This window comes from Somniosus microcephalus, chromosome 5, assembly GCF_052327205.1.
Source record: "Somniosus microcephalus isolate GS21.2 chromosome 5, FLI_Smic_1.0, whole genome shotgun sequence".
NCBI classification, from domain to species: domain Eukaryota; kingdom Metazoa; phylum Chordata; class Chondrichthyes; order Squaliformes; family Somniosidae; genus Somniosus; species Somniosus microcephalus.
In genome coordinates this window covers 23,456,228-23,482,543 of record NC_140991.1, presented here as the reverse complement: position 1 = coordinate 23,482,543, position 26,316 = coordinate 23,456,228, and the positions used below count along the sequence as shown (strand labels likewise).

At 48.6% G+C, this 26,316-nt stretch overlaps 1 protein-coding gene across 6 annotated transcripts in view; it reads right to left on the bottom strand.

Moving 5' to 3' along the window:
• Positions 1-26,316, bottom strand: part of zbtb47b (zinc finger and BTB domain containing 47b) — a 295,680-nt gene that overhangs the window by 36,119 nt on the left and 233,245 nt on the right. For all 6 annotated transcript variants that reach the window (XM_085987433.1, XM_085987432.1, XM_085987434.1 and 3 more), the window contains exon 3: positions 1,305-1,452. In XM_085987433.1, coding sequence (XP_085843559.1) covers positions 1,305-1,452 — 148 coding nt within the window. The remainder of the gene's footprint in view (positions 1-1,304; positions 1,453-26,316) is intronic.

Sequence of the window (26,316 nt, the reverse complement as noted above, 5' to 3'; positions counted from 1 at the left end):
ATGGACCATGTACAGCAGGCACCTCAAAGCACTGGAGAGGTACCACCAACGCTGCCTCCGCAAGATCCTGCAAATCCATTGGCAGGATCGGCGCACCGACGTCAGTGTTCTTGCTCAGGCCAACATCCCCAGCATCGAAGCTTTGACCACGCTCAATCAGCTCCGATGGACGGGTTACATTGTCCGCACGCCCGATACGAGACTCCCAAAACAAGCACTCTACTCAGAGCTCCGGCACGGCAAGAGAGCCCCAGGTGGGCAGAGGAAACGCTTCAAGGACACCCTCAAAGCCTCCTTGGAAAAAGTGTAACATCCCCACCGACACCTGGGAATCCCTGGCCCAAGACCGCACAAAGTGGAGGAGAAGCATCCGGGAAGGCGCCGAACACCTCGAGTCTCTTCGCTGGGAGCAAGCGGAAGCCAAGCGCAGGCAGTGCAAGGAGCGCACGTCAACCCAAGCACCCCACCCACCCGCCCCTTCAACCACCGTCTGCCCCACCTGTGACAGAGACTGTAGGTCCCGCATTGGACTCATCAGTCACCTGCGAGCTCATTTTTAATGTGGAAGCAAGTCATCCTCGGTTCCGAGGGACTGCCTAAGAGAGGGAAGAGAGACACAAGTGCAGACTATACAAGAAAATCATTTTACGTAGACTTCACAGCACAGAAACAGGCTATTCGGCACAACTGGTCTAAGCTTCACGCCCTTCTTCTAATCCGATCAGCCAGAGTGAGAGGATAACAGGCTTCCTTTTCCTTCCCCCCACCACCCACCCCCAGCCCACATGGGCATACCACAAAGTGAAGTTTGGAAACGCAGCTACATCAGTTCTTGTTCTTTCTGATTACAGGTTATTACATTTCCATAGTGCTCACAGATTGCTCACCACGTCTTGCAAATTCTACTCCGCTGGTCCTAAATCTTCCTGCATGCCTTTCTAACTGCCCACAACAACCACGCAAAAATGATCCTCAGTCCAGGTGGTTTTAAAAGAAAATGCTATCAATCGGTCAAATGCATTATGCCTGCCATGAAAAACCCCGATCCCAGGCGTGGATATCCAGGGCCCCAAGCTCATGAGGGTCAGAAGTCCAACATTCATTCTTTCAAGCTACAAGTCATTATTAATTTAAGCATAATTATCCCTTATGCAAATCATTACTCGTAACCAGATCTGGCAACATCTCCAGGCTTATAGACCTACTAACACAGAGCGTGCGGAAGAATTCGTGTACACATGCTTGGAATTCCATTCAGCATTTTACTGAAGCGTGCGACGTGTTCAATGATTTAATGAACTTACCGACCATGTGTTTTCTGACGTGGGCCATCGTGTAAAACTTCTTTTCACAGATTTCACACGAGAATTTTTTCTCTGCATAACCGTGGACTATTTTATTGTGCTCGTGAAGGGACCAGAGCTTCTTAAACGCCTTCCCGCAGGTGACACACTGAAATACAGGACAGAAGAATCACTCATTTAAAAAACAGATAATGTCAGCTTAACTTTCTCAGGGTTGGTAGGAGATGTGAAATCCAGAGAACATTTACTTCGGAGATGCTCAAGCAGCGCTGACTTAAGATGTCAAGTTAAAGTGTGTGTCAGCTGGTATAAATTTTACAATTTATAAAGCATTATTAGCAGAGATTGTGAGAATGGATTCACGTCCATTTTTATACAGCAAATAGGCTCGATGTTCTTGAACTTTATGATAGTTCACTGGAGCTAAATATTGACTGGAGCTGAATATCAGAAAGATATGTAAAGATAAGAAAGGCTGTTCATTCATAGAAACCCATGCCACCACCAGCACCACCCCCCCCCCCACCCCACAGCACCCAACCACCTCCTGAACGATTACAGAATTTGTATCTATACTATCCAACCTAGAAGGCGACTCCAGGAAGTGATCATACTTTGTGCGAAGAAGTGCTTCCTGACATCAGTCCTTAACTCAGTTTATGCCCATGTCCCCTTGTCCCTGAAATCACAGGTTTAACTTGCCATAGTGTTCAGGATTAACCCTTTTCTATTCCACTTATACCATAGTACAGGTAGACTACCCTTTATCCGAACTTCCGAAAACCGAAACCCTCTAAAAACCAAAGGTTTTTTCGTTCAGCGTAAGTCGTGCGCACGACTCCCGCGCCGGCCCCGACGACCCCCCCGCGGACCCGCGCAGGCCCCGACCCCCGCCGGCCCCGACCCCCGCCGACCCCCCCCCCCCCCCGCGGACCCCCGCCGGCCCCGACCCCGACCGACTTACGCTGAGCGTCAGCGGAAGTCGTGCGCACGAACCCCCCCCGCGGACCCCGACCCCAAGTCGGCGGGGGTCGGGGTCGGCGTCGGTCGGGGCCTGCGGGGGAGGGGTCGGCGCCAGCGGGGGTCCGCGGGGGGGGGGGGGTCCGCGGGGGGTCGTGCGCGCGACCCCCCGCCGACCCACCTTCCGAAATCCGAAATTCTCCGAAAACCGAAACACGGCTGGTCCCGAGGTTTTCGGATAAAGGATAGTCTACCTGTATACCTCTCTAAGGTCCCGTCTCAGTCACTTTCCATGGATTCCTTAAATCTCTCCCCTCCAAAATAAACAGGAATCAATCTAGTAAATTTTCGTTCCACCCACTCCAAGGCAAGTATATCCTTCCCTATGTAAGGAAACCAAAACTGTGCACAGTACTCCAGGTGTGGTCTCACCAAAGCCTTATATAATTGCAGCAAGACTTCCTACCGGAAACTCTTTATTATCCAGCACCGACGGGACCGTCGTGGTGCCGGTTTATCAAAAAGTCCGGATTACAGAGAGTTATAGTTAAAAGGTACGAGAGCTCCGTACACAGCAACAAATCCAAGCTTCCCTGTTGCTTAGCAACATGTGCAGGAACTCCGGCCACAGACCAAGCGTCCCTGTTGCTTAGCAACAAGTGCAGGAACCCCGATTACACAGCCACAGATCCAGGAACTGCCACTAATATGAAGTAAAACTTACCTGAACCTACTCCTGCATTTTGCCGGTTAACAGAGATTTCCGGTTATTTAGGTGCCGGTTAAGAGAGAGTTTCCTGTATATTGAAACCCCCTTGCAATAAAGGCTAACACCATTTTCCTTCCTTGCTGTACCTGCATGTTAACTTTCTGTGATTCATGTACAAGGACACCCAAATCCCTCTGAATACCAACATGATAATTCTGGGATCATATTTCCCAATCCCATCAAATTTATAATTAGGCCCACTGGCTTACAGTAACTGAAGAAGTCAAATTCCATTTTTATTACACGTGAGTATAAGATGTTTTTCTATTTCGTTAATATTTTTGTGAAAAAGCACCCATCAGTGACTTTGGAAACCAGCATGAAAAGGACAATGTCTCGGGGAGTGAGGAACACAGGAATTGCTAGATGGAAAAAGACCAAAATCCATCTAGTTCACCTTCTACCATCCTGGTAGTCACACAATACAATAATAATGGGAGCTGTTGTCTAATCAGGGCAATCAATCTCTATCAATTAGTCTACGATGGACCCAGACACGAGGTGAGGAAAACTCCTAGTGGTGAAAAGCTTCAGGAACCATAGGCCCAAAGTCACCTGTTCCTCCAAGCATGCTACACTTACCAAATGCCAGGTCTTCAAATAACCCATATACTGTATAAAAAAAATCTTATTTTCTGAAAGAAATCTAATTTGCATTTAAATGAATCAACTGATGAATGCGTGGCTGGAGAGATGGTGCAGGAGGGAGGGCTTCAGATTCCTGGGACATTGGGACCAGTTCTGGGGGAGGTGGGACCTGTTCAGGCCGGATGGGTTGCATCCCAACAGCGCTGGAACCAATATCCTCGTGGGGAGGTTTGCTCGTGCTGTTGGGGAGGGTTTAAACTAATTTGGCAGGGGGATGGGCACCAGGGTGTAACATTACAAAGGGGAAATAAAGTGCTCAAAGGATTGGGAGAGGCAGAGAGCGCTAAGGTAAGAAATAGTGAGGTATTAGGTGGGGTCAAACTAAGAGAGAATACGATAGCAAAATACTGCAGATGTTGGAAATCCGAAATAACAACAGAAAATGCTGGAAAAACTCAGGTGGTCAGGCAACATCCGTGGAGAGAAATTTGAGTTGACGTTTCGGGTCAAACCCTTCTTCAAAACACTTGCCAAATGCCAGGTCTTCAAATAACTCATATACTGTATAAAAACGTCAACTCAAATTTCTCTCCACGGATGTTGCCTGACCTGCTGAGTTTTTCCAGCATTTTCTGTTGTTAAGTGAGAATACAGGATGGTCTAAGATAGGTTTACAGTGTAGTATGTGAACGCACCAAGTGCAGTAAACAAGGCAAGTGAGCTGCAGGCACAAATAGACACATGGGAATATGATGTTGTAGCAATAACTGAGACTTGGCTCAAACAAAATGCAGGATTGGATATTAAATATTCCTGGTTATAAAGTGTTCAGGAAAGATAGGAGGTGGCATGGCAGTTAGGGTTGCAAAGGGGTAAGTTTCCGGTAAATTTCCGGAAATTTTCCACGGGAAGTTTAGCTTGGGAATTTTGCCCAAAAAAGCACATGCTAGCATAATATTGTTTTTTTTGTATTTCTTTCTTTTTTTTCCCCACAGGTCCTCTCTTAAAATTACTAACAGAGATGGAATCTTAATTATTAAGGAATTTCTTAATCAATATATGTTTATCTTCTTACTTGGCTTGTTTTAATAATTATAAGTTTTGTGTGTGACTGTGAACAAATGTGTCCTGATTGGTTGGATGAGCGATTAGCTCCCTCTATTTGTAATATTTGCATATCGAATTGTGATTGGCCTGCAGGCATCTGTAAGACTGCTATAGTTTTTTTAAGCTCCAGGTTAGGGGTCCTGAGGGAAGTCATTTTGTTTTCTGCTGATGTTGTGATGATGCAGTAAGTAAATCAGACTTTATACCAAATAAACCAGTTACTTGTTGAACTCTGTTGTCCTTCAATTTAAAATATACAAAATAATACACTATTGGTGATGTAGCGTCGTGTGTGTACAGGTCATGCTTCCATCACATGGAGCATCAGCAAAAATGTACTCACCCTGTTGCAATCGTGCTGATCGACCGCAGTTCGACACAGAGATGAATGCCCTTTATTTCTCTGCATAAAACAATGCCACGTTTACCGTCGGATGTGTGGAAGCATTTTACCCCAGGCATTAAAGATGGAAAGACTGTGTACATGTGCAAACACTGTAGAAAGCCATATGTAAAGAATGCCACAAAGATGCAGCAGCATTTATCCAAATGCAACAACTTCACTCAAAGCTCACAGCAGTCAGCCCAGAGTTCCTCTGCTTCCATTCAAGAAGATGATGGTTCTCATTCAGCATCAGGCTCCTTATCATCAGCAACTCCTGGCCCACTTGGAAGGCTCTTTGATACAATGGATAACCATAGCCAGAAGAATGCAGATGAGTGCCTTGCTCGAGCTGTATATGCAACAGGCTCACCCCTCATGCTCACAGCCAATGTGTACTGGAAGAGATTTTTCAATGTTATTCGCCCTGCATACTGTCCTTCCACCAGACATGCTTTGTCTACTTATTTGCTGGAGGCTGAGTATAACAGAGTCCAAGGAAAGCTCAAAGAAACGATAGCGATGGCAGACTGTGGTGCAGTTATCTCAGATGGGTGGTCAAATGTACGAGGGGAGGGCATCATAAACTACATCGTCTCCACTCCTCTCCCAGTGTTCTTCAAGAGCACAGACACGAAGGCCAACAGACACACAGGTCATCAACGATCTTGGATCACAAAAGGTCTTTGCAGTAGTTACTGACAATGCTGCGAATATGAAGGCTGCTTGGGCTCAAGTGGAGGAGGCCTACCCTCATATTACATCTATTGGGTGCGCAGCTCATGGGCTTAACCTGCTCCTCAAGGACATTATGGGTTTGAGAACCATGGAAGCACTGTACAAGAGAGCCAAGCAAGTTGTTAAGTATGTCAGGGGAAAACAGGTAGTTGCAGCAACCTACAACTCCAAGCAAATGACAAAGAACAAGAACACCACACTGAAGCTGCCCAACAACACTAGATGGGGTGGTGTTGTCATAATGTACAACAGCCTTCTGGAGGGTAAGGAGTCGCTGCAAGAAATGGCAATATCCCAGTCTGGGGATATGGAAACCACCATCAAGAAAATACTGCTGGATGATGTGTTTTGGGAGAGAGTGGTTAGCAGCCTTAAACTACTCTCACCAGTAGCATCTGCAATTGCTCAGATTGAAGGAGATGACGCTGTCTTGTCAGATGTTCTCAGGCTTTTTACTGATTTAAAAGAACAAATCAGCATTGCCCTACCCACATCCCTGCTGCTCAAAGCAGAGGAGAAGGCAATTGTTCAATTCATACAGACTCGTCAAGAATTTTGTGTCAAGCCGATTCATGCTGCAGCATACATGCTGGACCCAAAGCATGTTGGGAGACCAATACTTTCTGGAGAACAGATCAACAGCGCTTAGTGTGATTTCTACCCTCTCACACCATCTCAATCTGGATGTGGGCAAAGTTCTGGGAAGTCTGGCAAAGTTCTCTACCAAGCAAGGTCTTTGGAATGGGGATGGGATATGGGAATCATGCAAGCATATCAGTGCACATACCTGGTGGAAGGGACTTTGTGCATCTGAGGCCCTGTCACCTATTGCATCGGTGATACTCCAAATCCCACCTTCATCAGCGGCCTCTGAACGAAACTGGTCACTTTTTGGGAATACGCATACAAAGGTGCGCAACAGGCTGACTAACAAGAGAGTGGAGAAACTGGTGGCTATCCGGGCGAACCTACAACTTATTGAGCCAGATACAGAAGTGTCCACCACACAGCTAGACACTGACACAGAGGAGGAAATGGACACGTCAGAGCCAGAGTCAGAGAATCAGGAGGAGCAATGAGGAGTAGAAGACTCATGAGTAGAAGACTCAAAGGGACAAAATAAGGACAAATTACAGGCTAAATAAGCTGACGCTCTTTTTATTTTATTTTAGATGGGTCTTTTTTGTGGGGGTTCAATAAAGTTCAAAATTATAACCTAAATAAAGTTTTGAAAGCCTGTTTTTATTTGTATGGAACAGTATGTCTATTTTGACGACAAAGATAATATAAGGGTCAGAGACAAAAACCATCAGTCTGCAAAAAAACTCAAAATTCCCATAAATTCCCAAAATTTCCCATGGAAAGTTTCCTCTTTTAAAAATTCCCAGAATTTTGCAACCCTAATGGCAGTATTGGTCAAGGAGAACGTTACAGTGCTGGAGAGGGAGGATGTCCTGGAGGGGTCAAGGACAGAATCTATACAGCTAGAGTTAAGAAATAATAGAGGTGCCGTTACACTACTGGGTGTATTCTATAGACCACCAAATAGTGGGAAAGATACGGAGGAGCAAATTTGCAGAGAAATTACAGAGAGGTGCAAGAACTATAGAGTAGTAATAACGGGGGGTTTCAACTGTCCTAATATAGACTGGGATCGTAATAGTGTTAAGGGCAGAGAAGGGGGGGAATTTCTGAAGTGTGTTCAGGAGATCTTTCATGATCAGTAAGTTTCCAGCCCGACGAGGGAGGAGGAATTGCTGGATCTGGTTCTGGGGAATGAGGTGGGTCAAGTGGAGCAAGAGTCAGTAGGTGAACATTTAGGGAACAGTGATCATAGTATCATAAGGTTTAGATTAGCTATGGAAAAGGACAGGGAGCAATCTAGAGTAAAAATGTTTAACTGGGGGAAGGCCAATTTCAGTGGGATGAGAACGGATCTGGCCCGGGTAAACTGGAATCAAAGATTGGCAGGCAAAACTGTAATGAAACAATGGGCTGCCTTTAAAGAGGAAATAGTTCAGGTATAGTTGAGGTACATTCCCACTAGGGGGAAAGGCAGGGCAACTAAAGTCAGAGCTCCCTGGATGACGAAAGAGATAGAGAATATGATGAAGCAGAAAAAAGAGCGCGTACGACAGATGTCAGGTTGTAAATACATCTGAGAATCAGGCTGTATATCGAAAGGTCAGAGGAGAAGTGAAAAGGAAAATAAGAGGGACAAAGAGAGGGTATGAGCATAGAATGGCAGCCAACATAAAAGGGAATCCAAAAGTCTTCTATAGGCATATAAATAGTAAAAGGGTAGTAAGGGGAGGGGTGGGGCTGATTAGGGACCAAAATGGAGACCTATGCATGGAGGCAGAGGGTATGGCTGAGGTATTAAACGAGTACTTTCCAACTGTCTTCACCAAGGAAGAGGATGCTGCCATAGACATAGTAAAGGAGGAGGTAGTGGAGACACTTGATAGGATAAAAATTGAAGAGGTATTAGAAAGGCTGGCTGTGCTTAAAGTAGATAAATCACCAGGAGCAGATGGGATGCATCCTAGGATGCAGAGGGAATTGAGGGAGGAAATCGCGGAGGCACTGGTCATAATATTCCAATCCTCCTTAGATTACGGGGGTGGTGCCAGAGAATTGCAAATGTTACACCATTGTTCAAAAAAGGGTGTATAGATAAACTCAGCAACAACAGGGCAACCAGTTTGACCTCGGTACTGGGGAAGCTTTTAGAAACAGTAATCAGGGACAAAATTAACAGTCACTTGGACAAGTGTGGATTAATTAAGGAAAGTCAGCATGGATTTGTTAAAAGCAAATGGTGTTTAACTTGAAGAAGTTCTTTGATGAGGTAACAGAGAGGGTTGATGAGGGTAATGCAGTTGACGTAGTGTACATGGATTTCCAAAAGGTGTTCGACAAAGTGCCACATTATAGGCTTGCCAGCAAAGTTGAAGCCCATGGAATGAAAGGGACAGTGGCAGCAAGGATACAGAATTGGCTAAGTGATAGGAAACAGAAAGTAGTGGTGAACGGTTGTTTTTCGGACTGGAGGAAGGTATACAGTGGTGTTCCCCAGGGGTTGGTTCTAGGACCACTGCTTTTCTTTATATATATTAATGACTTGGACGTGGGTGTACAGGACACAATTTCAAAATTTGCAGATGACACAAAACTTGGAAGTATAGTGAACAGTGAGGAGGAGAGTGATAGACTTCAAGAGGACATAGGCTGGTGGGATGGGCGGACACGCGGCAGATGAAGTTTAATGCAGAAAAGTGTGAAGTGATACATCTCGGTAGGAAGAACGCGGAGAGGCAATCCTGAAGGGGGCGCACAACAGAGACACCTGGGGGGGTATGTGTGCACAAATCATTGAAGGTGGCAGGATAGGTTGAGGAAGCAGTTAAAAAGGCTTACGAGATCCTGGGCTTCATAAATAAAGGTACAGAGTACAAAAGTGTGGAAATTATGATGAACCTGTATAAAGCACTGGTTCGGCCTCAACTGGAGTACTGTGTCCAATTCTGGGCACCACATTTTAGGAAGGATGTGAAGGCCTTAGAGAGGGTGCAGAAAATATTTACGAGAATGATTCCAGGAATGAGGGACTTCAGTTACATTGACAGACTGGAGAAGCTGGGGTTGTTCTCCTTGGAGCAGAGAAGATTTGATAGAGGTGTTCAAAATCATGAGGAGTCTGGACAGAGTAGATAGAGGGAAACTGTTCCCATTGGCGGAAGGGTCGAGAACCAGAGGACACAGATTTAAGGTGATTGGCAAAAGAACCGAAGGCGACGTAAGAAAAAACTTTTTTACGCAGCGAGTGGCTAAGATCTGGAATGCACTGGCTGAAAGGGCGGTGGAGGCAGATTCAATCACAGCTTTCAAAAGGGAGTTGGATAAGTATCTGAAGGAATGAAATTTGCAGGGCTATGGGGAAAGGGCAGGGGAGTGTGACTAGCTGAAGTGCTCTTGCAGAGAGCCGGCACGGGCTCGACGGGCTGAATGGCCGCCTTCCGCGCTGTAACCATTCTATGATTCTAACTATTCGCTTCCATCGTCTCCCTAGGGAGCCTGTTCCATAGATTTATCACTTACTAAAATAATGTTTGCGCAGATTAGCTTTGAGTTTACTCTCTCCCCTTCAGGCGCAGGCCGTGTCCTCAGGTTCTACCATTCTGAGCAAGCTGCTAAAAACACTGGCTTCGTTCTTCTAGTCATTATAGTTGCTATTTGGCAGCCAATAAGTGCAATACATCGATCACAGTACAAACCGACAGGCTGAGGGAAGAGAACTGCAGTTAACAATATGGCTTTTTAAGTAAGTGAAAAAAAGAAACAGTTTATCTAACAAATGGAAAGGGAAACAAGAATCAATGTTAAATTAATTAAAGCTCAGAAGTTCAAATTGCGTTAAGTGGTGACTGAAGTTCTTTATCCAATTAGGAGCCAGTGGTGTAATACTCATTACACCCTTTAGAGGGAGTAAACTCACATTTACAGAACAAAAAGTGCACCCTTATGTTAGGCATACTTCAAAATGGGTCGAGTAAGATGGGAGAGAGACTTGCATGGTACAGGATGAAGTACGTTAGGAACAAGCTTTCTCTGGTCTCATTGAAAACATTATTCAAGTTTGGAATGGACCTCGAACTTCAATACAGGTGCACCCCGATACGACCAGAGACAAATCAACACAGTAATATTTGAGAACATATGAATTATGTCGATGTAACGTAAGCTAGGGGAACACAGGTTCGAAATGAATACGCCTCAGTGAGGGTGACTAGGGATGATGAAATTTTTGTTTCCCGTCACAGAGCAGTGGATGTGGGGAACAGGATCCTAGCAAAAGCGAATGGGGCCGAGTTGATTAACTCCTTCAAAAAAGAGGCTGGATCTGATTGGCACCTTCTAGCGACAACTATGGACTGAGTCGATCAAATACTCCACAGAACATAGTAGTTCGGAGGAGCGCAGCACAGCTGGACAGTGGAGGTGTGAATGCTGATGAATATTTGCGTTTGCTTCATAATTCTCGGGGATTAAGGAGTATTTGAGCAGAAGCCTCCATTAAGTTCGCGGATGACACGAAAATTGGTGGGGTGGTAAATTGCGAGGAGGAAAGCCTCAGGCTACAGGACAATATTAACGGGTTGGTCAGATGGGCGGAAAAGTGGCAAATGGAATTTAACCCGGAAAAGTGCGAGGTGATGCATTTTGGACGGACAAATAAGGCAAGGGAATACACAATGAGTGGTAGGACCCTAGGAAGTACAGAGGGTCAGAGGGACCTTGGTGTACATGTACATAATTCCCTGAAGGCAGCGGAACAGGTAGATAAGGTGGTTAAAAAGGCTTATGGGATACTTGCCTTCATTAGCAGAGGCATAGAATATAAGAGCAGGGAGGTTATGATGGAGCTGTACAAAACGCTGGTGAGGCCACAGCTGGAGTACTGTGTGCAGTTCTGGTTGCCTCACTATAGGAAGGATGTGATTGCTTTGGAGAGGGTGCAGAGAAGATTCACCAGGATGTTACCTGGGATGGAGCGCCTCAGCTATGAAGAGAGACTGGACAGGCTGGGGTTGTTTTCCTTGGAGCAAAGAAGGCTGAGGGGGGACCTGATTGAGGTGTACAAAATGATGAGGGGAATAGATAGGGTAGATAAAGAGGAACTTTTCCCCTTAGTAGGGGGGTCAATAACAAGGGGGCACAGATTCAGGGTAAGGGGCAGGAGATTTAGGGGGGATTTGAGGAGGAACTTTTTCACCCAGAGGGTGGTTGGAAGCTGGAACTCACTGCCTGAAAGGGTGGTAGAGGCAGGAACCCTCACAACATTCAAGAAGCATTTGGATGAGCACTTGAAATGCCATTGCATACAAGGCTATGGACCAAATGCTGGAAAATGGGATTAGACTGGACAGGGAGGGATGGGCGGCGCAGACACGATGGGCCGAAGGGCCTCTTTCTGTGCTGTAAAACTCTATGACTCTATTAAGAGGTTAAATGTGTAGGTTAGAGTATAAAATTGGAGAGACTGCATGAGGCCTATGGATAGAGCAGATTTCTTGTGCCCTTAGGTAAGGATCTGGAGGGCTGCCAGCACCTGTGCAACCGTAGCATGTCCTGCAACAAGCAGCAACAGGACAGGACTCCTGCTTGTAAATTCTACACTCAGGTCACATTGGCTGCAAGCTAGTCATTCATGCACAACTAGGAAAGGAGCTGTTTAAAAAAAAAGAACAAAATCATGCACATAAAGCACCACTACCCAAACCAGCACTCTGCCAACCCTCAGGAATCTGCAAGAGTGCTGCACTGTGCTACTGAGAACACATGCCAATAACTTGTGGCAAGGTGGCACACCACAATCAAAAGGCTGAGGAAAAATATAAATACTGAAAGTTAATATGGACACATTATATGTGTCATACAAATCGTAAGATTATATTACCAATCTCACTTTATAGATTAAAGTACACTTCAATCTGAATTTCTGTATTAAACTGCCACGGTGCTTAGAACTGAGAAACATGCTCCATGGCCCACTAGAAACTGCTTGCTGTCTTCATCTGAAGATAAGAATCTAAACGAGAAGCTCCAATGAGTACACTGTTCTATCCATTCAGGCTAGGAAGGTAGTAAGTTGGTGCCCAGTCCGTGCTAATTAAGCGAGGGGAGCTGCAGGGAATGGTACAATTGCGCTCTGTCGTTGTCAAGCTCCATGGGCTCTATTATAAATCTCATCATTCATCAAGAAACTACTCGTGAAATAACGCTGGACGGCCAGCTGGTGGCGCCGTCCATGGAGTATAAATACTCAGGCGCCGGCCCCAGCTTATTAGGGACATTTTGTAAGACTAGGAACTAGTGAAGTACAACTAGACCCCCATGTTCTGAAACAAGTTGATTAAAGCCTTGCTTTATGCTCAAACCAAGTCCGTAGTGAGTTTTATTACATCAATTTAATCAACTTGTTTCACGAGCAGTTTCTTGATGAATGATGAGATTTAGAACAGGCTCCCTTTTCCTGACAGCATTACAAAACCCTCCATCTCACCATTGCCATCTCCTTTCCCACGTCGCAGCTTGCAGGCTCGAATCTTCTGACTGACCTACTATGTATCCCCACTATTCACTCCAGCACTGGTGGCACAGCCTTCAGCTGGGGCTCTCCAAGTTCTTCTGCCTTGGTGCCGCGCTGCCACCCTTTCACAAAGCTCCTCAAAGACTACGCCTTCCACCATGCCCTTAGCCACGTCCCCGCCTCTCCTACTACTGCCGTGTGGTGTCCATTACTCCCTCCCCCCACGACACTTTTACTTTTGAAGTGCCTTTGGGATGGTTTGCTAAATTAAAAAGCTCTAAGTTGCGGCAAAAGAAAACGAATAAAAATCAGCCAGGGTCCTGCTCCTGACTAGTGCCACATGGACTTTGGGCAAGGGTAAAATCAGGTCCATCTCTGATGATCCTCCCCGCCCCCCGCTTCGCGTCGAATAGCCCACCGACACTCTGACCAGGCTCACACTCGGACTGGGTTGGGGGAGGCACTCGAGGCCAGCCAGCAGCTGTGGAGCTGTACCCCACCACCACAAATCAGTGCCTTTCGCACAGGAGGAGAGACAACTGGAGGGAGAAAAATACACAAGCATCTAGTTGTTTGGTGTTCCTGCATTTATTTCAGGCAGTTAGCTTTTTTTTTTGATTTGGATTGCAGTGAAGCATGTATATCATAGAAATTTACAGTACAGAAGGAGGCCATTCGGCCCATCGTGTCTGTGCTGGCCGAAAAAGAGCTCTCCACCCTAATCCCACTTTCCAGCGCTTGGTCCGTAGCCCTGTAGGTTGCGGCACTTCAAGTGCATATCCAAGTACTTTTTAAATGCGATGAGGGTTTCTGCCTCTACCACCCTTTCAGGCAGTGAGTTCCAGACCCTCACCGCCCTCGGTGAAGAAATTTCTCCTCAACTCCTCTCTAATCCTTCTACCAAATACTTTAAGTCTATTACAATAGCAAAATACTGCGGATGCTGGAAATCTGAAATAACAACAGAAAATGCTGGAAACACTCAGCAGGTCAGGTAGCATCCGTGGAGAGAGAAACCGAGTTAACGTGTCAGGTCTGTGACCCTTCGTCAGAACTGGAAAAAGTTAGAGATGTAACAGGTTTTAGGCAGGGAAAGGGGGGGGGGAAAGGGGGGGGGGCGGGGAGGGGGAAAAGGAACAAAAGGGACAGTCTGTGCTAGGATGGAAGGCAGGAGAGATTAAATGTTGCAAATGGGGATGGCAGAATCATCAACAGCTGCCGCCTGAAAAAATGGGGGCAGGGGTTATAGTCTGCAATTGCTGAACTCGATGTTGAGTCCAGAAGGCTGTAAAATGCCTAATCGAAAGATGAGGTGCTGTTCCTCGAGCTTACGTTGAGCTTCATTGGAACAGTGCAAGAGGCCGAGGACAGAGAGCTTAGAGTGGGAGTGGAGTGGAGAATTTAAAGTGACTTTACTTCTATGGCCCCTGGTTACTGACTTCTCTGCTAAGGGAAATAGGTCCTTCCTATCCATTCTATCTAGGCCCCTCATAATTTTATACACCTCAATCAAGTCTCCCCTCAGCCTCCTCTGTTCCAAAGGACACAACCTCAGCCGATCCAATCTTTCCTCATAGCTAAAATTCCCCAGTCCTGGCAACATCCTCGTAAATCTCCTCTGTACCCTCTCTCGTGCGATCACATCTTTCCTGTAATGTGGTGACCAGAGCTGCACGCACTATTCTAGCTGTGGCCTAACTAGTTTTATACAGTTCAAGCATAACCTCCCTGCTCTTATACATAACGAACGGTGTTGTTCAAGAAGTTAGCCACATGTGGCTAATGGCCTTTGTGATTAGTAAATAAAAATGAGCGATAGACACTGTCAATGCCCACATTTTCACAGCATATGCACGTGTACTTTAACCTTTTTGTGCGTTTGATGGTAAAATATTACGGCAAAAGGGAGAGGGTGCGAGTGCTTTTGATCGTTGTGTGTACTTTTCTTCCTTGGTTATCTGCCAAAATGTTGTGTAACACGGGTGGAAACGTCAGACTTCAGCACCATGGAAACACCAACAACATTGCGGGGAGAGGGGAACTGTCATCGTGGGCAGCTCGACCAATCAGAATAAATGCTCCAAGCCAGCAGAGGAAAGCAATCCCAACCAGTAATGAGCAGTTCCAACAAGACATGTCACGGCAAAGGGAAAGCAGCATTCAACCACATTGAGAGTCAATATTCTCATCAATCACTTTGCTGAAGTCAAAGTACAGCTCGCAACCGCTGGACAAAAACCGAGACGCTGCAGTAAGATGTGGCGTGTCTGATCAAATTCATGCCAGAATTCCAAACTTTTCTGAAAGATAGACTGCAATGTTTCGCACTGAATGGTGGTAGATGTTTGTTAAGTAAATATGTGAAGTACATCTACCTGCATTGTACAGGAAAGCATTGTTGTGCGGAGCAGTAGACTTGCATTATCTGCACTGGGTAAAATCAGAAAACCAACAAACTAAAACCAGCTAATGCTGGAAAGGCACATCGGGGAGGAAAAAGAGAAAAATTAAACGCTTTGGGTTCAGATCCTTTGTCATCCTGTCTTTTCTCTGGTGCTCGTGGACCAATTGTGCAGTTCCCGCATTTTTTGTTTTTAACTTTAGATTTCCAGTGTGCGCAATCATTTTCACTCGTTGAGGTTTAAAAAATGTTTGGCATGCTGAATTGAAAGCACACTGGATACTTACAAAAGTTGCACGTGTTCAAATTATGCATTCACCTTCTTAAAGAATAAATTGGGAGACTATTTGTTAAATTAGAATTTTGCCTTTGGATCATAACCATACATTAAAAAGGAACATATTTTGCTGCAGAGAACAGTGGAAGAACAACACACATGGCACCGCAATACTGCACCAGAAGAGCTCAACTGCCACACAGCATTGCACAAGGGAGCTGTGTGGGAAATTGCACTGCATAGGATCTCAACTTTGAAACAGTAGGTACTTTGCAGACAGACTGCTCTCTCGGGTGTTAACTCACTTGAAATAGTAAGCAGTGTTACCACTTGGCTTACTCGATATGTATTTGTGCCAATTGTGTTACAGCGGGGGAAAAAAACGACACTTCGGCTAATGTCCTTTAATGTTGTGGGATACTCATAAATCACCTCAAATTGCTTCCGCCGATAACATCACCACCGACAGATCTTTAACTAACAGTATTTCATCCTAGTGCTATACAGCACAAAGCACTCTCTACAAACACAGCCCAAGTTTTGAAGGGCAAAATCTATAACTGAACAGCTTGGCGTTTTTCAAAATCCAAGTGAACATACAATGGAACTTCGATTACCTGCACTCTCAACACCTACACTGTTCATTGTGTGCAAGGATTGGTGCAGAGAGTCTGAACTTTGTCCATTAGTGAATGCCTCCTGTGGCATGGGCCTGGGATATTCAACTAATTGTGCGAGTGGGGTGTGTTTGACCCTGGCTTACAGTGAAAGTTAAATATTAACGGCCTTGAGCAGCTTTCCTTGTATTATTTTCAGTATTTGAACAATGTCTTCTTCCTCCTTTGTACTCATCTTGCTTATTATTCTTCTAAAGTCAACCAGACCTAGCCACTGAGAGAGAGAGAGAGCGAGAGAGAGAGATCCTATCACCACCCTATTGCAGCATGCAACTGCTTCTTAAATGATTTCATGAATTTTGCCTCCACTCCTCTATCTGGAAGTTTATTCTCCATGTTGATCACTGTTTATGTGAAGCATTTCCTAATGTCTGTCCTAAAACTACCCTTCTCTACTTTAAACCTGTGTACCTTCTTCTGCTCTTAAAGTAATAGCCGGATTAACTTTTTCTACATCCTGAATAATCTTGCATACCTCTTAAAATTCTCTCTCACTCTCTACATCGTCAGGCTGAAAAGCTCAATTTTCTCCGGCCTTTCCTCTCAATCCAGACCCGACACTGGGAATCAGCACTTGGCTTTTCTCGGCACTGCTCGTGAATGTTTCCCTCGTCTCCTGGCAACCAGAACTGGGCAGGGTATTTGAGATGTGGTCTGAAGCACAATAAAGTTTGATCATCTCCTCCTACTCAACAACTAATCATTGCGAATTTGAATCTCGCAATTCTAATGGTTTACGGCCCATATTTACATTATCTGCCGGTTCCCATTACCCACCAGAAGGATAGTTGAGTGCCCAGGTACGAAAATTTCACACCTGCGCAGTCATCCTTGACTGCGATCCAAGTGACCGCACAGGTAAACATATTGGAGAGGCTCGCTGGTATAAGAGTGAATAGATTTCTCCAAAAATGTCTCCACAGTATGTAATGCCAGGAAAAAAAATAATGTAGACACTCTCTTCCAAACAAATGTGCCCAAATTGCCAATTCCCACCTTCAGATGCAAAATAATTAGCATTCCGTTGGCTAACTCCCGGTCTTTTTATTTCCTGTGTGCTCCTTTGTGTCAAGAAGCAATATTATGACTGAAATTGGTTTGGATTTCAGCCGTCTGTCAAGGAACCTATAATTTTCTCAAAGACTGGTAATTGAAATCTGTGAACAACGAGCCAATTCAAGGCTAGGTACAGCATGTTCTAACTGGGCACAAAGAAAATTACTTTGGACTATTGCTTTGGCACTTGATCAAGTCTCAAATATATAACACTAACAGAAAAGGACAAACAAGAAAATACTTTAATGAGGGTTATTAAAAGTAGAGAGTTTTTAGGGGGTCTAACGTCCTCCTGCTCTTGTTGCCGAGAATGCCTATGTTTTATGTCAACGTCAGCTCAGTAAATATGCACAGGGATACAGACCAAATGTAAAGTTGCTGCTGTCGGTGGTTCCTGTTGCACACTATCTGGAGGGCTGTGTTGCTCATCTCTATGTCCGCTCAAGGGCAGTAATATCTTTCCTGTGAAGAGGTGATCAGAAATGTACAACGGTGATGTTGGATATCAGGAATTTAATTTATGACTTAAGGATAAGGAAATAGGGCTTCTTTTCTTTGCAAAAGAGGAGATCCAGTAGAAGTTATGAGATTACAAACAGAATTAATATTAACAGAATTAAAATTGATCCGGAAACAGTTCAAATACCAGGGGGAATCATCGATGAGGAGGAGGAAGTCATTCAGCCCATTGCCTCAGTGCCTACTCTTTGCTGAAGCAGTCCAAATCTAAGCCCACTGATCCAAATTCTCTCCATTACTTTGCATCTACCTCTGCTTCAAATATTTATACAATTTTCCCTGCCTCAATCACTCCCATTAGCAAAGCATTCCACGCTCCAACAACCCACTGAGTAAAGAAGTTTCTCCTAATCTGACACTCAGTGGCAATTTTAAATCTTTGATCTTTGTCACTGACTCCCCAACCAAAGAAGTCTTTCCCGATTCACCCTTTCAAAACTAATAAAAATGAAGTATAAAATCTCCTCTTAGCCCTCTCTGCTCTAGATGAAATAATCCCAGAATCTCACTGTATTTTCCCATCCCTGGTATCAGCCTGCTGAATCTACACTGTGCGCTCTCTATATGGTTTTAATGTCCTTTATATAATTGTATACACTGCACTCGAACTGTGGCCGCAGCATTGTCACGTACGTCATTACTTCTTTCCTCTTGTACTGTATTTCACTATTTTATAAAACCCAAAATTATGTTGGACATTTTTATGGCTTTGTCCATCTACACTCAGGGAATTATGTATTTGAATACCTAGGTGGTTCTGTTCATTCACAGTCTTTTGTGCTTTTTCATTAAGTCTAAATTCTAATTCTGCATTTCTCCTCCTAAAATGGATTATCTCACAATTCTTAATTACTGACAGGGGAATGGCAGCAAACTGGTTATGTTACTGGACGAATGATCCAGAGACACGAGTTCAAACCCCACCTCGGCAGCTGGGGAATGCAAATTCAGTTAATTATATAAATCTGGAATAAAAAGCTAGCATCAGTAATGGTGACCATGACACGACTGGGTTGTCGTAAAAACCCATCTGGTTCACTAATGTTCCTCAGGGAAAGAAATCTGCCGCCCTTACCTAGCCTGACCTGTATGTGACTCCAGACCCACAGTGTGCTGCCTTCCGTTAGGAATTTATGTTAGTTTTCCAGTTAATACAGGGGTTTGAGTAATTTGGGTCGATTTCCATTGTGTGCCGCCACCTAGTGGATATTTGGTACCTAGCAAGTGCAGTAAAGTAAACTGTATATCACAGACTTGCAGCTCGACATATGGTCTGAGAAGTTATTTTCTTGTCACGCTCCGGCCTTGGACACTATTTGTCTGTAAGTACTTGAGAATGTTATAGACGATTAGTGTACACTATATTTTGCAGAAAAAGTTTAGTTTGTAACTTTTCTCTGTAAGCAAACTTACACAGCTAGCCGTGAAGTGCTCTCTCTCTGTCTAGCTGGTTAACTTGTAGCTGTATTTTGATGCACTATGTACACGGCTAATTTAAAAAGTGAATTTAAAGAGAATGCCTTTCAGTTTGCTAAATGTATATTCACAGTAAGCTGTGTTTCCACGTGTTTTGGTAAGTTACATGCCAAATGTATGCCAAATGTACTGCGTTGCTCAGGCGTACCTAAATGCATATCAGTTATGTGCTTGTATACTAATGTGTGCTTCCATTTCTGTATTGTATTTCAGTTTCACAATAAGAATCTTTCAGTAAAGTTTACAAGAAAAGTCAAGCCTTGTGATTTTTATGGGAAGATATCAAGTTGTTAGCTACCTGTCTAGTTCTGCATAGGAACGCGCTGCAAGGGCAGAATACACAGCAATGCAGTCGACTCTTAACTACCCTCCGAGCAAGCCACTCAGTCAAGGAAAGCGGCTCACCAACACTTTCAAGCGCTTTACAGCCAATGAAGTACTTTTTGAAGTGTATTGAAGTGATGTGCTGCAATGTAGGAAACGGGCTCAAGAAACAACTGGTGTCATTAATGCCCTTCAGAGAAGGGAACCTACCACCTCGACCAGGTCTGGCTTATGCACTCCAGTCCAACACTACTCATTGTTGACTCTCAATACCCTCTGAACTAGCAGAGCAATCCACTCAGTTATAGAAGCAATTCGTGGAAGGCCAACCACCAACTGCTCAAGGCAACGAGGATGGCCAATAAATGTAGCCGTGGCAACACAGTCCACATCCGTAGAACAAATGTAAAATAAAATGACACACTAAGTGGCTTCACTTCACTGTAAATGTGACTTGATTCTGGAATTAGGACGCGACTAGACACCACAGCAAAGTGAAATGAGATTCCTTGGAGGGGAGTACCTGGAAAGCCCCACAGAACTTCCACCTGTACAACGCCCATCCCCACCGGACCCCCTCCCTCCCTCCCCCACTCCCCACCGTCCCCCCTCCTTCCCTCCCCCACTCCCCACCGTCCCCCCTCCCTCCCTCCCCCACTCACCGCCGTCCCCCCTCCCTCCCTCCCCCACTCACCACCGTCCCCCCTCCCTCCCTCCCCCACTCCCCACCGTCCCCCTCCCTCCCTCCCCCACTCCCCACCGTCCCCCCTCCCTCCCTCCCCCACTCCCCACCGTCCCCCTCCCTCCCTCCCCCACTCCCCACCGTCCCCCCTCCCTCCCTCCCCCACTCCCCACCGTCCCCCCTCCTCCCTCCCCCACTCACCGCCGTCCCCCCTCCCTCCCTCCCCCACTCCCCCCCCTCCCTCCCTCCCCCACCGTCCCCCTCCCTCCCCCACTCCCCACCGGACCCCCTCCCTCCCTCCCCCACTCACCACCGTCCCCCCTCCCTCCCTCCCCACTCCCCACCGTCCCCCCTCCCTCCCTCCCCCACTCCCCACCGTCCCCCCTCCCTCCCTCCCCACTCCCCACCGTCCCCCCTCCCTCCCTCCCCCACTCCCCACCGTCCCCCCTCCCTCCCTCCCCCACTCCCCACCGTCCCCCCTCCCTCCCTCCCCCACTCCCCACCGTCCCCCCTCCCTCCCTCCCCCACTCCCCACCGTCCCCCCTCCCTCCCTCCCCCACTCACCACCGTCCCCCCTCCCTCCCTCCCCCACTCACCACCGTCCCCCCTCCCTCCCTCCCCCACTCCCCCCCTCCCTCCCTCCCCCCCTCCCTCCCTCCCCCACTACCCCCCCCTCCCTCCCTCCCCCACTCCCCACCGTCCCCCCTCCCCCACTCCCCACCGTCCCCCTCCCTCCCTCCCCCACTACCCCCCCTCCCTCCCTCCCCCACTACCCCCCTCCCTCCCTCCCCCACTCCCCACCGTCCCCCCTCCCTCCCTCCCCCACTCCCTACCGTCCCCCCTCCCCCACTCCCCACCGTCCCCCCTCCCTCCCTCCCCCACACCCCACCGTCCCCCCTCCCCCACGCCCCACCGTCCCCCCTCCCTACGCCCCCCCCACCTCCCTCCGTCCCCCCTCCCTCCGCCCCCGTCCCCCCCTCCCTCCCTCCCTCCTTACGCCCCCCCGTCCCCCCTCCCTCCCTACGCCCCCTCCGTCCCCCCCTCCCTACGCCCCCCCCGTCCCTACGCCTCCCCTCCCCTCCCTCCCTACGCCCCCCGTCCCCCCTCCCTCCCTACGCCCCCCCGTCCCCCCCCTCCCTCCCTCCCTACGCCCCCCGCCCCCCCGTCCCCCCCTCCCTCCCTACGCCCCCCGTCCCCCCCTCCCTCCCTACGCCCCCCGTCCCCCCCCTCCCTCCCTACGCCCCCTGTCCCCCCCTCCCTCCCTACGCCCCCCGTCCCCCCCTACCTCCCTACGCCCCCCCCTACGCCCCCCCGTCCCCCCTCCCTCCCTCCCTACGCCCCCCCGTCCCTCCCTCCCTACGCCCCCCGTCCCCCCCCCCTCCCTATGCCCCCCCCTACACCCCCGTCCCCCCGCTCCCTCCCTACGCCCCCCGTCCCCCCTCCCTCCCTACGCCCCCCCGTCCCTCCCTCCCTACGCCCCCCGTCCCCCCCCCTCCCTATGCCCCCCCCTACACCCCCGTCCCCCCGCTCCCTCCCTACGCCCCCCGACCCCCCTCCCTCCCTACGCCCCCCGTCCCCCCTCCCTCCCTACGCCCCCCCTCCCTCCCTACGCCCCCCCCTCCCTCCCTCCGCCCCCCCGTCCCCCCCCTCCCTCCGCCCCCCCTCCCTCCCTACGCCCCCCCGTCCCCCTCTCCCCCCCTACGCCCCCCCGTCCCCCTCCCTACACCCCCCCATCCCCTCCCTCCCTACGCCCCCCCGTCCCCCTCCCTACGCCCCCCGTCCCCCTCCCCCCCGTCCCCCTCCCTACGCCCCCCGTCCCCCTCCCTACACCCCCCCGTCCCCCTCCCTCCATACGCCCCCCCGTCCCCCTCCCTACGCCCCCCGTCCCCCTCCCTACGCCCCCCCGTCCCCCTCCCTCCCTACGTCCCCCTCCCTCCCTCCCTACGTCCCCCTCCCTCCCTACACCCCCCCGTCCCCCTCCCTCCCTACGTCCCCCTCCCTCCCTACACCCCCCGTCCCCCTCCCTCCCTACACCCCCCCGTCCCCCTCCCTCCCTACACCCCCCCGTCCCCCTCCCTCCCTACACCCCCCCGTCCCCCTCCCTCCCTACACCCCCCCGTCCCCCTCCCTCCCTACACCCCCCGTCCCCCTCCCTCCCTACACCCCCCCGTCCCCCTCCCTCCCTACACCCCCCCGTCCCCCTCCCTCCCTCCCTACACCCCCCCGTCCCCCTCCCTCCCTCCCTACACCCCCCCGTCCCCCTCCCTCCCGACACCCCCCCGTCCCCTCCCTTCCTACACTCCCCCATCCCCCTCCCTCCCTACACTCCCCCGTCCCCACTGTCCCCCTCCCTCCCGACACCCCCCCGTCCCCTCCCTTCCTACACTCCCCCGTCCCCCTCCCTCCCTACACTCCCCCGTCCCCACTGTCCCCCTCCCTCCCTACACCCCCCGTCCCCTCCCTTCCGACACTCCCCCGTCCCCCTCCCTCCCTACACCCCCCCGTCCCCACTGTCCCCCTCCCTCCCTCCGTACACCCCCCCGTCCCCACTGTCCCCCTCCCTCCCTCCCTACACCCCCGTCCCCACTGTCCCCCTCCCTCCCTCCGTACACCCCCCCCGTCCCCACTGTCCCCCTCCCTCCCTCCGTACACCCCCGCGTCCCCACCCCTCCCTCCCTACACCCCCCCGTCCCCACTGTCCCCCTCCCTCCCTACACGCCCCCGTCCCCACTGTCCCCCTCCCTCCGTACACCCCCCCGTCCCCACTGTCCCCCTCCCTCCCTACACCCCCCCCCGTCCCCACTGTCCCCCTCCCTCCCTCCGTACACCCCCCTGTCCCCACCCCTCCCTCCCTCCGTACACCCCCCTGTCCCCACCCCTCCCTCCCTCCGTACACCCCCCCGTCCCCACCCCTCCCTCCCTACACCCCCCCGTCCCCACTGTCCCCCTCCCTCCCTACACCCCCCCCGTCCCCACTGTCCCCCTCCCTCCCTCCGTACACCCCCCTGTCCCCACCCCTCCCTCCCTCCGTACACCCCCCCCGCCCCCCACCCCTACACCCCCCCGTCCCCCCATCCCTGCTGTACACCCCCATTCTCACTCTGCCCCCCCCCCCCCCCCCCCCGGTGGGCCTTATTCCAAACTGTCACTTTGTAACGATATAAAGACAAATCGAGATTCGGGGATGTCCCCGCCTATTTTTTTGAGCACCCTCAGATGGAAATTGCGCCTGGGGATTTGTCAGGTCTCAATATTTGTGCAAACTGATTTCTCAATAAGTTTTTCCTCATTAATCTCTCGTCTTAAAATCCTGCTGTTCCAGTGAAGACTGAAGCAAAATATTTATTTAGCAGTTACTCCAACGGTCATACCTAAGTGTGTTTTTATTGCCTATGTGCAAGATTTGCCCCACCCGCCCCACCCTTCGTTGCCCTCATCATTTTCTTGATCGCCTTTTGTGGTAATATATAATTCTCCCTTTCCTCACAAGTGTGGTATCAATGAAATCAAGAAAAATATTTTTTCCAATACCAAATGACCTTTTGAATTGAGCTACTTTTTAAACAGGTGCAGCCCACCACACCCAATCCTGTCCCAACAGTCAAAAACAGCCTCCCTTACTGGCCAACCGACATAAGCTAGAGTGAGGTTGAAAGAGGTGCAGCCAAACCACCCCTTTAGGTTAAACCCTTCAAAGATATTTTGGTACAAACTAACCCTTTGTTAAACTGCTGACCCGAAGGAATGAGGAGATTGAACAGATAAAACAACCTTCAAAGCACAAGTTTGGAGCCAAATTTATAAGGCGATAAATAGCATACCAAGCGCTCATTTTTTAATGGGGGGCTGAAGTCATTTATGCAAGTACGTATGTTGATTTTTAGTAGCAACGCCGACCTTGCTGAGTAATTGATGGGTCAGATCGCCTGCAGTAATATTTTGAGCACGACGAGCTAAAACGAGGTTCTTGCCCTAGATTTCAGAAGTTTAACAGTAGGAGAAATTTGAAGGAGAACGATGTCTGCAAATAGGATTGTAGATCATGTTCAAATTCAGAACAGTTGCTGCGAAATTATTTTTGAAGTACAATTGTACAAATATATACACAATGTTAACTGAAGTTAACTTCATCTTTAATGCGGAAATATGGTGTTGCAGAGGCATAATCAGACAAAAGTGGACACGGAGCCAAAAAAGGAGATATTAGGAGGGGTGATTAAAAGCTTGGTCAAAGAGGTGAGCTGTAAAGGAGGGTCTCAGAGGAGGAGAGAGATGGAAGGGTTTAGGGTGGCTGAAGGCACAGCTGCCAATGGGGGGAGGGGGGGGTTGAACGGGAGGAGGGAATGCACAAGAGGCCAGAGTCAGAGGAATGGAGAGTTGGAGGGGGTGTCTGTACGCTGGAGGTTACTGAGATAGAAGCGCAAGGCCATGGAGGAGTTTAAACATTTTAAATCGGAAGCGTCGGTGGGCTGGGAGCCAATCAATGTTCCCGTTAAGCTACTCGGCTGCGCAGCGCTCTGGAGGTCCCGCGCAGGCCGCACCCCGGTATTTATGAGGAAAAAACGCACGTGCGCCAACATTTAAATGGGCCACGCAGCCCGTTAAAGGGCCCACGCGCCGGGAAAAAAAATAAGAGGGAGCACTGGAGCCAATATAGGTCAGCGAGTACAGCGCGAAGGGTGAGCGAGACTTGGTGCAGTATAGGATACGGATGGCAGAGTTTTGAATGAGTTGATGTTTATGGAGGATGCGAGGCTGGGAAAACGGCGGGATAATCAAATCTGGAAGTGACGTCGTCGTGGATGAGGGTTTCAGCAGCCAATGAGCTAAAGTACAAATGGAGTTGGGTGGAAATAGGTGATCTTTGTGATGGAGAGGATATGGGGTTGGAGACTCAGCTCAGGATCGAATAGGAAAACACAGAAGAAGAAAGGAGACATATCCTTTTTTTTCTCTCTCCCACATGGCAGCTGTCTCTCATTCTGCCAGAACATTCCACGCCTAATCTGAGCCGTCTTTTGTCTCCACCAGCCCTATCACCATCTCGTCTCGAATACCTCTTAATGTCTCTTCACTTCTTTTGTTCTCTCCCAGCCCTGCCTTTCGATCTATTTCATTTCCTTTCCAGTTTTGAAAAAGGGTTCGACCCGAAACGTCGACTCTAATTTCTTTGCACGGATGTTGCCTGGCCTGCTGAGTTTTTCCAGCATTTTCTGTTGTTATTTCAGATTTCCAGCATCTGCAGTATTTTGCTATCGACATATTCTGGAGCCTGGAATTCAGAACTGGCTTCATACAGCAGTCAAACTGCTGCTGAATCAAAACAGATTGTGTACCTGATGAAGGGTCCTCGACCCGAAACATTGACTCTGTTCCTCTCTCCTCGATGCTGCCTGACCTGCAGAGTGTTTCCGGCATTTTCTATTGTGTATCTTTATATTTATTCTGTACAACATAAGAGACTTAAAATAAGAGGAGCTGTTTATTCCTAGATAAAATAAAAGCCCAACAAACACTGTAATCCTTGGAATGAGTATGTAGATGACTATGTTTAATTGAACACAGCTAATGCTACGTTACTGTGATTCCAAAACTAACTTTGTTTGGTTTAAAATAACAACTGAAAATGCTGGAAAAACTCTGCAGGCCAGGCAACATCCGTGGAGAGAAAAAAAAGTCAACGTTTCGGGTCAAACCCTTTGTTTGGTTTAAAATGATTTAGTTGAAAATCATCTTATCCATGACTATTGTAAAAGCTGTGCATCAAACTGCACCCTCTTCAGCCCTCGACATCTTTGAGGTAAGCCAAGAGGTAAATGTGTTCTTTCAATTAAGTCGGTTTAAGTAGGACTCAAATGCCAAATTAGTCGTCATGCATAAACCCCCAGAAAAACCAGTCTGAATCCTAACCCATTATCCTTACAGTACACAAAAACTAAAACGGTTAAAAAGGAGACCGTCTC